This window comes from Chrysemys picta, chromosome 4 (genome assembly GCF_011386835.1).
Source record: "Chrysemys picta bellii isolate R12L10 chromosome 4, ASM1138683v2, whole genome shotgun sequence".
Classification (NCBI taxonomy): domain Eukaryota; kingdom Metazoa; phylum Chordata; order Testudines; family Emydidae; genus Chrysemys; species Chrysemys picta.
This window is the reverse complement of record NC_088794.1, coordinates 22,725,024-22,737,032: the sequence shown is the minus strand read 5'-3', so window position 1 is coordinate 22,737,032 and position 12,009 is coordinate 22,725,024. Positions and strand designations below refer to the sequence as shown.

Here is a 12,009-nt window from a genome sequence, read left to right as displayed (position 1 = left end):
CAGCACCCCTGCCCAGGGACCTTTTTTTCTGAAAGACGTATTCTGAACCTCTCCCCTTTCATTGCCAAAGACAACTACCTTTTTGAAGTCTTTTGCTCAGACTCCCACAGTGATGCCGAGCATGATCAGTATGATCTTTTACTGCCAGGAAGAACAGCCCATGTGTGTTCCTGCAGATTAATGAGATTGGGTTTAAAGTTATAAATGGATCCAAAAAGAAAGGGTTGGTCCACTGAGAGGCTAGACAGGCACATCTCAATCTGCCCCTGAGGGTGAGAAGCATGTTGAGGACTGGGGGACACTCAGCCCTGATACGACTTGCCCATAGTCCTGTAAAGACTGTGCGACTGTCTTTAAAAAGGGAGGGGGTATGTAATGGCTAGGATAGGTGATTGAGACTCGGCATTCCTTGGTTCTGTGCCTGGATCTGGAAGGGAATCACTGTATGACCTAGACAAGTCAATAAACCCCTCTGTGCCTCAGTTTACCCCTTTATGAAATGGGGGAGAATAATCCCTTTCTGCCTTCCAGGAGTGCAGGGAGGTTTAAATAATGTTAGTAAGGCACTTTGAAATATTATGATGAAAAAATGCTCACTACAGATGTTTATTTAAAATATAAATATATGGTGAGAGATAAGCTGAAGAGAGAAGAAAATGGGGGTCCCACGACAAACTGCCTGTTTTTCCCTACTGAGAGGAGCATGCAGCAGAGAGATAATAGCTACATTGAGAGGTCTAGCAGCATACGTGTAGGAGAGATTGTGCGCTCTGTGAGCTGTGGCATTTGGACAAGCACTGAGAAAAGTGACTTCAGTCCTGTCTTCTAAGGATGGTTTCAATGCAGCCACGTTAGGTAAATAATGAAATTGCAGCAGCCAGTGCAATGACAGGGAGTGGGGATGGGGGGTAGCCACTTTGCCAAAAAGACCTCCAGGCAATTAGAGTAAGGCAAAGACCTGGAAGATCTTGGTCAATATGGAAATAACCAATGTCCTTTGTAAATGATGCTCACTTATTGCTTTTTAGTCACAAAACGCCAGGACCAGCCACCCCAAGTCCAGTTAAATCCAGTAAGGAGGGATGTGGGCTCATGCTTTTGGGTTCTCTGCCTTGCCTCATATCGGGGGAATTCTCGGCTGGCTCTTGACACGGAAGGAAGTGCCTACTTGGTTCGAAAGCCTGAAGAAACCCTCTTGGCGTCCACCCAACAAAATGTTCCCCGTCGTGTGGACTACCCTGTACACAGGCATGGGGTAAGGTTCCGTGTACTACCCCTTCTCTGTTTCTGTAGGTCTTTATCTCTAGGGGAGACTTCACTCTCCTCCACTGCTCAGTTTGGAGCTTTCCTTCTCAAGGACCAAGTGGGCAGGAAAGGGACGTTTATATTCAGAAGATGAACATAACATCCCACTGGATACTGAGCTGAGTTCATCAGCTCCACCTGGAACTTTTTTTTTTTTGCCGGGGACTTTGTCTACACTGGGTTTATTTTGCACTGAGGCTCACGATGACAACTGTAGAACTTTGAGAACCCAGCTAAGATCAGGGGCCCATTGTGCTAGGCGCTGTATCCATAGCCAGAGACATTCCCTGCCAGATGAACTTACTGCCTAAATAGACAAGAGAGATCATGAGTTTGATGTGATGGCAGGCCACAGATGTAAGTGCACCAATGCTGCGCTGGTGCAAACCCACTACCGCAAGTCACTTTTGCACGAGTGCGGTATGTTTAGACTAGGAGCTGCATCAGTGTAGCTACATCGGTGCAAACCCCACCCTCAAAACCCAGTGTAGACAAGTCATAAGAGCTGCCTTTGGCTAGGGTGGGATCTGCCCTTGGAGCTGTGTTCCAATAATAAGAATTATATGGAGCAAAAACCGGTGCCTCCTGGTAGAATAGTGCCTGATCCCACAGCATCTTGGAGAGAAGCCAGGTGGGACAGCAAAATGTTAATTGTGATTTTCCTCTTCACAGCTACGCTTCATATTTGGTGTGGAATGACTTAGGGGGCTTCAACAGCAAAGCTGTCATCCCGCTGGGCCTCTACGGGGCTCAGCTTGCCTTGAACTGGGCTTGGACTCCCCTATTCTTTGGCGCTCATAAGCTAAAACTGGTAACGTGTCTGTGCATATTTGTCTTGTGTTGTCTGTGTCTCTGCGCCACCAGTTTGGCGCCTTTCGGAGGGTCTACAGCGAGCACCAGGTAGTGCTGTACCCTGTGTCAACTGTAAAGGCATATTAGCAGAGCTCAGTGTCTGCTCACACCACACTTGATTCTAACCAGTGTTATCAGTCCCTCGCATTCCTGACCGAAAAGCGGGGCGGTTAGGGAGCCAGTGTTCTGGCTGCTGCATCTTTCCGTTAAGAAGTTACGTCGAGAGATAAGCCTCCTTGAGTGTCACACCCTGGTCCAACCAGAGGCAGGGCCGTGAACTTTAAGGGGCCACACTATTTGTGGATGGCTTATCAGGCTATAAAATACACTGTCAACAGGAGAGCCCATAACAGTCCTACTCTCGTTGGACTGCCTTCGATAAGAGTTACTCTTACAATGCATAGGGAGAATACGATCCCAGCAGTAGATGCCTCAATCATTTCGCTCTCTCTTCTTCAGGCTCTGGTGGACATCTTGTGCCTATATGGCCTGGTGCTTGGCACTATGTACTCTTGGTACCCCATTAACAAGATGGCAACAATGCTGATGGTGCCTTATCTGGCCTGGCTGACCTTGGCTTCTTCTCTCACCTTCTGCATCTGGAGGGACAATCCTGAGGAGGAAAAAGGAAAGAGTGACTAAGACAAAAAGAGGAGCTGGTGAAATAAGGTCATTCTATGAAACCAACCCATCCTGATGTGATGTGGTGAACCAAGAGCTGATAGCCTGGGGGTAGTTAATTTTATTAAGATGGACACCTGAACATACATATTATTTGCATAGGGCGGATGGGGAAAATTTTGCACAATGCAATGGGATGTCCCTTTAAGGCTACCATATACCTTTAACCTGAGAACCCCTGCCTCTCTCTTTCTCCAACAATGCTGGGGTTTTGGGGTTACAGCTGTATGGTGGTCTTATAGGGACACTAACAGGTTAAATCTCATACGCCAATTTCTGCTCTGTTATGCCACTATAAATTCAGAGTCACTCCACTGAAGACAATGGAGTTATTCTGGATTTATATCAGTGCAACTGAGATCAGAATTTGCTCGCATACATTAAACAAAATTCTCACCTGTGTGACAAAAAACACCTGAGATGATTAAAACAGGACGATTTTTACAAACCTAATGGCTTTTTGCCTTTTCTGCTGTTTAATTTTTGCATAAGACTCAGTTTGGACTTTTTACCATTAGCCATTAACTTCTCACCATCTAGGTTGCTTGCTCATTACTTGCCATTCTCTCTGCCTGCGAAATGAAAATGGTCAGGTTCATTTTCTGCTTTTAGTCTATTGTGCTTCTTGGTTCTCATGCCCCTGTGCAATGCTGCAATGACTGGAGTGCAAATAACTGTACTGAAGGGAAATCTTTATCTGTCCCACCTCTAAAATACCCCTCCCCACAAACCCTCCCCCCCCCCGCATTCACTGAAATAAAACATCCCCCAAAACATGTACTGACACATTTATAATATGCTTTGTAAAACCTTCAAACCAACCCCTCTAAATGTTGTGCCTTAAACTACCAGACAACAGCTGGGATTTTCAAAGGTGCACAAGGGAGTTAGATGCCTAAATTCCATTGAAATTCAGTGGGAATTGGGCACCTGACTTAGGGTGACCAGATGTCCCGATTTTATAGGGACACTCCTGATTTTTGGGTCTTTTTTCTTATATAGGCTCCTATTACCTCCTTACCCCATCCCGATTTTTCACACTTGCTGTCTGGTCACCCTAACCTGACTCCTTTAAAATCCCAGGCAGTATCACTTTACCCAATACCACTTTGGCATTTTCCAGGTTAGTGGAAGCGGTGCCTGATTCATGTAAAAAACAGGCCCATAAGGACTGCTCATGTGAGAGAGTGCTTGCAGGCCGGGGCCCGTAATGCTGAGGAGGTTGTGCCTCCTTAGACTCACCAAGAGGGTCCTGGACAAATCGACTGTCTAAAGTGCTTACCAGACCCCCATTGCCATAGCATGTGAGCCCCACGCACTTTTTATGCTCACAAACTCCCTGTGAAGTAGGACAATGCTATTATCCCTATTGTACAGACAAGGAGACTGAGGCACAGAGAGACTTAGGCCAGGTCTACACTAGAAAGTTTTGATGGTAAAGCAATCTGAGTTAGGGGTGTGATTTTTCTTTTTTTAAACAACATTTCTATATTGGCAAAAGCCCTAATGTGGATGTAGTTATCCCAACAAAAAAGCTTTTGCTGATTGACGTTTTTTGCTTTGGGAATCAAGCTATACCAACAAAAGCATTCCTTCGCAAGTATAAACAGCATCTACACTACAAGAATTTGGCAGGATAGCAATACTAGTGAGTGGTTTCTAGTGCAGACTAGGCCAAAGTGATGTGCCCAAGGTCACAAAAGCAGTCGGTGGCAGAGCAAAGACAATTCTAACCTCCTGGGCCAATGCTCTAACCACTGGACAATTCTTCCTCTCCAGAAGATAAGAAATTCAAAATGTTCAGGCTTCAACCTCCATCTGGCCAGGGCCGGGCTCTAGGATTTTGGCCGCCCCAAGCAAAAAAATTATTTTTGGCCACCCCCCTTTTTTTCATGCCCCTCCCGCCCCTGGCCTCGCCCCAGCTCTGCCCCTTCCAAACCCGTTCCCCAAATCCCTGGCCCCGCCTCCTCCCCCGGGGGTGCTGCATTTCCCCCCCGCATTGCTTCCTGCGCTCCCCCCCCCCCCGACCTCCCACCCTAGCTCACCTCCACTCTGCCTGCTCCCCTGGGCATGCTACTGCTCTCAGGCGAGGGAGGGGGGAGAAGCAGAGCGGCAGTGCATTCATGGGAGCAGGCGGAGCGGAGGTGAGCTGGGGGGGGCCGCAGGAAGTAACGGGGGTAGAGGAACCGCTCCCCGCTCCAGCTCACCTCCGCTCCACCACCGCCTCCCCCGAGCGCCCGCCGCTCGGCTTCTCCTCCCTCCCTCCCAGCCTTGCTGCGCGAAACGGAGAAGCAGTGCGGCGGCGGTGCACTCAGGGGAGCAGGCGGAGGCGAGCTGGGGCAGTAAGGGCACTTTTTCCCCATGCCCCGGAGTCAGTGCCTAGGATGGCCGGCGCCAGAATGCTGCCCCTAGAAATGTGCCGCCCCAAGCACCTACTTATTTTGTTGGTGCCTACAGCCGGCCCTGCATCTGGCCCTGATTCAGGACTTCAACGGGACTTCAGCATGTGCTTAAAGCTAAGCAGGTACTTAACAAGTTACTGAATAAGGATGTTTTCCTGAATGCTGCCACACTGTCTCCTTTCACACATTATGGTGAATTATGGACGTAGCCTATATTTGTTTTAATCCAAGGAAGAGGGGAGGTAAGGGGTTGCTTTGTTTTTTAAAGGGGGCAAAATAGGCAGGGAAGATGACAATGTACTTAATATTCCAGAGCAATGATACACAGTAATCGGTGCATCTAAGAGTGTGTCTACACTGCAATTCAACACCCCAAGCTGGCCTGTGCCAGCTGACTCAGCCTCGCAGAGCTCGGACTAAGGGGCTGTTTAACTGCGGTGTAGACATTTGGCCATGGGCTAGAGCCTGGGCTCTAGGACCCAGCGAGGTGCGAAGGGGGAATGAACCACACTGCAATTAAACAGCCCCTTGGCCTAAGCCCTGTGAGCCCAAATCAGCTGGCACGGGCCAGCCGTGGGGGTCCAATTGCAGTGTAGACACACCCGTAGAGCATAGGGTTGCCTATTTTGGTTGGATGTATTCCTGGAGGTTTCATCGCATGACATCATCTTTAACTGAAGATTAATCTTTAATTCCTGGAGAACCCAGAACAATCCTGGAGGGCTGGCAACCCTATGAGAGGAAGGTCCATTCCAACCTCCCCCATTCTGATCCTTCCTTCTGCTGTCTAGGCATTAGATATTCCCTGTTTAGAGAGAGGATTTACTATTTTTTTATTAAATAAAAACAATGTATGTATCTCTTTAATGGATCTTTTTACTGGCAGCTAATTGTAGAGGTGAAGGGCGTTATTTTGGGTAGTGTAGTCTGAACTGCGGATGTAGAGACATTGCATTTGCTTTTAATAAAACCAAGATTTTTTGTTTGCAAAAAGAAATCCGTTGTTTGTGGTTCTGGGTTTGCGGAAGGGCTGGGAAAGGTTCCAGGCACCCTGGCTAGAGCCCGCGGCTTTTGCATGGAACTCAGATGGAAGGGGAAACGGCATTAGGCACTAGTTCTGTGAAAAGCTCCAAGGAACCCACTGAACCTCATGGAAAAAAGCTCCTCAATGCGCAGGTTAGAGCAGTGGATGGACTTGATACAGTTCTCGATTTTCAAGCCAGAAGGGCCTATTCGGATCATCTAGTCCAGTGGTTCTCAACCAGGGGTACGCAGAAGTCTTCCAGGGGGTACATCAACTCATCTAGATATTTGCAGGGCCGGCTCCAGGCACCAGCTTGGCAAGCAGGTGCTTGGGGTGGCCACTCCGGAGAGGGGCGGCAGGTCCAGCTATTCGGCGGCAATTCGGTGGACGGTTCCTCACTCCCCCTCAGAACGAAGGACCTTCTGCCGAATTGCCGCTGCAGATCGCGATCGCGGCTTTTTTTTTTTTTTTTTTTTTTTTGGCTGCTTGCGGCGGCCACATAACCCTGGAGCCGGCCCTGGATATTTGCCTTGTTTAACAACAGGTTACATAAAAAGCACTAGCAAAGTCAGTACAAACTAACATTTCATACAGACAATGACTTGTTTATACTGCACTGAAACGTAAGTACAATATTTGTATTCAACCTGATTTGTTTTATAATTATATGGTAAAAATGAAAAAGTCAGCAATTTTTCAGTAATAATGGCTGTGGCACTTATTTTTATGTCTGATTTTGTAAGCAAGTAGTTTTTAAGTGAGGTGAAACTTGGGGGTACACAAGACAAATCAGAGTCCTAAAAAGGGGTACTGTAGTCTGGAAAGGTTGAGAGCCACTGATGTAGTCTGACCTCCTGCATAACACAGGCCAGAGAATTCCATTCAGTGAATCCTGCATCGAGACCAACATTGGGTTTCTTGGTGACTATTTTTTTTCATAGCTTTACTGTAATCTAGCAAGTCAGTTCCTTCTGGGGCAAAACCTCTGGGAGCAGATGTTTTATGGAGCTAGCACACAGAGAGCAAATGAAACTGCTTACCCCCTGCTCAAACTGATATGGTAATCTTGCCTTCCACAGGGAGGGAAAGAGGTGATATGCCAATAGGATGGGGCCTGATGGCTGGCCGTGAGATGCTTATGGAGGAGGCCACACCTCAAATACTGCAGGGACTGTCTTTTCCTCCCTGGGAGACACTGGGATGAGTTTCTACGCCTTTAATTCACTATGGCCCAAAGTTTCCAAAGGGCCCTCTAATTTTGGGTACCTCTGGGCCTGATTTTCAGAGGTACTGAGCTCCCACAACACCAACTAAAGTGAGTGGGAGCTGCAGGTGTTCAGCACCTCTGAAAGCCAGGCCCACAGTGAAATGAGCATCTACAAATCAAGGCACCTGAAATCAGTGGCAATTTTTGAAAATCTGGCCCTGTACTTTGTTTCCTCACGTTGATCCAACCTTGCCATCCCTCCTTTCCACTGGTGAAAGGTATTAAATGACACAGCGGCACTCTGCCATAAGGGTAAAGCTTGCTGGGCAGAAGAAAGAGCTTTCTTGAGGACTGTAACCAGGTGGCTCACTCTTGAAGGGCTGGAAGGCTGGGGCTAGCCACCCCTGATTACAGAGTGAGCCACACCTGGGTGACTGTCCTATAAAGAGTAGCAAAAGGCTGCAACGAAGGGGGCAATCTCAGGGATTAGAAATTGCTAGGCGTGAGCATCAGAACTGAGATGCCAGCCAGGGAGAGCCTGGAAGTGGCCTGCCAAAGCAGGAAAGACCCCAGGCAGGAAGGCCTAGGAAGAGGAATCATAAGAAACTTTTGTTAGTATGGACTTTGAAACTTTATTTTAATGTTTGTTAATTTAATAAAGCACAACCTGAGAAGGGATGGAAATGGACAAAAGTGGTTTTCAGTTTCTTGAACAGTCTAAGAGGGAAAACTGAGGTAGGATGTTTGTAGAAGGATCCTAGGCCAGGAGAGGACACATGAGAGACAGCTGGGCTCACTAGAGGGACCAACCCAAGACTGAGGGCTAGCCTGGTGAAGACGCTCTATGCTGTTGGGAGAGAGCTCTCCCGTCAGCATAATTACTCCACCTCTGTGAGAGGCAGAAGCTATATCAGCGAGAGAGGGTCTCCCACCAACATAGCACTGGTCTGGACAGCGCTTAGGCTGGCGTCGCTCATAGGGGTGGCTTTTTCACGCCCCTGAGCGACATAAGTTATAGTGACATAGTGTAGACCTGCCCTGTGGAATGAACTCCCATAGGAACTAAGGACCAAGACAAACCCTGTCAGCTTCTCCTCCAAGTGCAAGGAGCACTTCTTTGACCTTGACTTCTCTAAACACAGAGTAACACGTGTGTATGTGTATTTTATATATATAAAAAATTCTCCATCCATTGCACACACTTCTTCCCCTGGGAGAGGACAAAAGAACATGAGAGATGGTAGTCGCACTGTTCAGTGCCCTGCTAGACGATGCTCACGTACACAATGATGATTGCGATATAAAACCTATACATAGGCTTGACCGAACATTTATTTTATTGTTTTATAATTTTTATGGGATAATATCAATGTTTATTTCAAAGCATTTTTTTTCCAATTTTTATCAATTTACATTTTCACAGCTGAACAAATGTCTGGGTTTTAAGCATTTTTAAAATGTTTATGAATTTCAATTTTCACAGTTGGGGGAAATTATTGGGGAAGTCAGAAAATGGGGGGTGGTCAGACAATAATTATTTAATGGCTGTATACAAGATTCAGAAAGTTAAAGCTTTATAGCCATTAAAACACAAATTGTCACCGTCACATGTCAATACGTACAAATATCCTTAAACTAATAAGATCTCAAGCAGCATTTTTCTTACTCTGTTGATCTGTAAATTTCAATGATTATTGATGGCAATTTTTTCATTGGTTTGTGTATGTATAGTGAAATTGGTGTTAACCAATAAAAAATTAATCCTTCCAAGCCTGCAATGGAATAGACATCCCTGGAGATTGAAGTGCTCTATCTGTGCATCTGTAGAAAGGATCAAATTCTGCTCTCAGCTACATGGGTGCAACTTCTTTGAAACTACAGGGAGTTGCATCTTCCTACCTGAGAGCAGAACATGGTCCAACAAGTACAGCATTGACAACACCAGTGCTATCTATCTATCTATCTATCTATCTATCTATCTATCTATCTATCTATCTATCTATCTATCTATCTATCTATCTATCTATCTAAGGTTTTTATATAATGCCTAGATAACATGGTGATAGGCACAATATCAAAATGACAATAGATAAGATTAGATTCAAATCTTGGCTTCTCTCCTGAGACTCTCAACCAGGGAGACAATTACCACCAGTTGTCTGATGTGGAGACAAAGAAATGCACTGGGACCAGCTTCTTGCACAAAGCTAAAAGGTTTTATAGGGGGAAACACTTCCTCCTCTTTCCTCCCAATCTCTCTACCTATCCCTACCTTTCGACTATATCTATGGCAAGGACCCCTCGGAAATCGTTGCAGTATGAGACATGGTCCCACAGAGGGGAGGGAACAGAGGCTGATGGGCCAAGGGGGCTGAGAGAAGGAAAGCTGGCTCTGCACATCACTGTCGGTGGGGGGGTTATTTATTTATCGGGTAACAGTAGTTACAGCTGGAAAAATAGGAGGAGGATCACTGCCAAACAATGTATCCAGGGAGATGTTTTGTTACTGCCATCAGCTGTCACCTTGGAATAAAGAGCACGTCCCAGCTATGACTAATACAGCCAGTGTCTTATTTCACTCTTGGATCTGGCCAAAAAATGTTTCTCTGGCCTAGGAATACAATGAACTCCCTAGCAAGATTCTTCTTTGTAGCTAGGTCTCTTCTACTCCATTCCCAGACTCCTGAATCCCCCTTCAAAATGCTGGATAATGTTATGATCAGATTAAAAATAGATTTGTAATTATGCAACTAAAATTCTAGCAACTAAATCTCATGCTTCAGGGCATAAGCTGATCCCTGGCTTGAAGTCAGGAAGGAAGTTGCGTGGCATTGCACAACTGGCCAGCTGCATTGTGTGTGTGGAGGGGGAAGCTGTTTACCTCTTAAACATCAGATGTTGGCCACCGCCAGAAATAGGATACTGGAGTTAGGGACCAATGGTCTGATCTGACATATGGCTCCTTTGCTCTCTCGCATTTCTTGCAAATATGACACAAAACCCTTAGCACCTGACTCCTATTAATGCAAATGGATAACCCTCTGCTCACTGATAGGTGAATTGGCCCTTTGCGAGTATCCCTCTGGAATGGAGGCTTCAGCATTGGTAGCTGATGCCCCCTGTGTGCTCATCACAGGATAAAAGCCACGTGCACACATTTTAACCTCAGAAAATAAATGTTCACGATTAGAAGGCTACTGACAAAGGATCTGAATGGGAGAAAAGTCAAAGGGTTTGGGTGTGTTTTATTATATTTTTCCCCACATGAGATATTAATACACCGGAAAAAAAGACAAAGAATTTTGTTTGTCACAGATGAATTTAAGGGACTGATCCTGCTCCCATTGAAGTTAATGGTAAAGCTCTAAAAGTCTGAGACAAAACCCACAAAAGCTAAAAGGATCAAATCTCTAATTGCTATCCAGAACTGGATGTCACCTTAGTGTCCCCTCTTCCAGCAACCATTCCCTGTCCTGGCCTCTACTCCCCACAGCTCTGCCTGTGTGCCTCCTCCTTGACCTGCAGTGTTCCCTGTTACTCCAGACTGTAATGACAATAACTGCACATCCGGCACCTCTGCTGGACCCAGGCCCAAGTCTCCCTCTCTTGACTAGCTGAAGGAAAAATAAATTGCTGTGCAGAGCACGACATTACTATGTGCAGTCACTAGGCACACACCCATACACACGTACACACACATGCTTTTGGGGAGCTATCCATTGGTCAAAAAAGCCTGGACCAGACCGATGGATGCTTTCCCCCCTACAGTTCTAATGCAAATGTCAGACTGACAGCATCTCTCTGGCATTCCTTTACATATTTGGCCCAAGCACAGACTGGTGGGGGTTGTGACTACTTAGTGCACTGCCCTAGATGGAACTGCGCAGCAGCTGGGGAAAGGCTGGATGGAACCAGACTCTCAGCAGCACATTCCGGAGATTAGATGAGAGCTCGCATTGATCTTTGCAGTTTGGCTGGGCCAGTGAAAGCTAACGGCTGCAAGAGTAGTGGCACCATGAGTAATCTAGCTGTTGAGAGCTTCCAGAAATAGAGACAGTGGGTCGGGGATACAAGAGAAGATGGGATTATTTGTTTTAGAGGGTGGGAGGAGAAAAGGAAAGAGCAGTCACTCATCAGCTGAGGATTCCCATCCCCAAAATCACTCCCCAAAATGTCAAAGGTGAGAATGACTGGACAAGGGATCTGGAATTTGAACATAGTTACCAGTCAAGAGGAAAAACAATACTCTATCCTCTAGCCAAGGAAAGTATTCCAAGCTTTAAAAGCATAGGAAAAATTATATATATCCCTTGGACAGACTGTCACAGAACTTCTCAAATCCCTTACTGTCCTGTTGTCACAATACAATCCACCCCAGAAGTGTTAGTCATCAAATAAACAACTACTACTCACCAGGTTTCAGCAAACAGTGTTGGTGCAGCAGGGTGGTTGCTGTTTTCTGGCCCAGAAGTAGCTGCATTTCAGTGGTGCAGCATGGGGGGAGTTGGGAAGACCCTTGGGATTCTTTGAGATGCTAT

The 12,009-nt window shown here is 46.4% G+C and overlaps 2 protein-coding genes across 7 annotated transcripts in view; one reads left to right on the top strand and one right to left on the bottom strand.

Annotated features, from left to right (window-relative positions):
• Positions 1 to 579: 579 nt before the first annotated feature.
• OARD1 (O-acyl-ADP-ribose deacylase 1) overlaps positions 580 to 12,009 on the bottom strand; it is a 47,401-nt gene continuing 35,971 nt past the window's right edge. For all 6 annotated transcript variants that reach the window (XM_024110345.3, XM_005308320.5, XM_024110344.3 and 3 more), the window contains exons 6-7: positions 11,885 to 12,005; positions 580 to 2,770 (exon numbers count right to left, since the gene is read on the bottom strand). In XM_024110345.3, the coding sequence (XP_023966113.2) occupies positions 11,891 to 12,005 (115 nt within the window). In that variant the 3' untranslated portion in view covers positions 580 to 2,770; positions 11,885 to 11,890. The remainder of the gene's footprint in view (positions 2,771 to 11,884; positions 12,006 to 12,009) is intronic.
• On the top strand, positions 1,083 to 9,241 carry TSPO2 (translocator protein 2). Its single transcript, XM_008173782.4, has 3 exons — positions 1,083 to 1,255; positions 1,978 to 2,116; positions 2,617 to 9,241. The coding sequence occupies exons 1-3, from the start codon at positions 1,083 to 1,085 to the stop codon at positions 2,797 to 2,799; spliced, it is 495 nt and encodes a 164-aa protein (XP_008172004.1). The 3' UTR covers positions 2,800 to 9,241.

Coding starts and splice junctions, on each gene's coding strand:
- TSPO2 (XM_008173782.4), top strand. CDS start 1,083: ATGTGGGCTCATGCTTTTGGGTTCTCTGCCTTGCCTCATATCGGGGGA. Junction 1,256..1,977: donor ACCCTGTACACAGGCATGGG/GTAAGGTTCCGT, acceptor TCCTCTTCACAG/CTACGCTTCATATTTGGTGT. Junction 2,117..2,616: donor GCGCTCATAAGCTAAAACTG/GTAACGTGTCTG, acceptor TCTCTTCTTCAG/GCTCTGGTGGACATCTTGTG.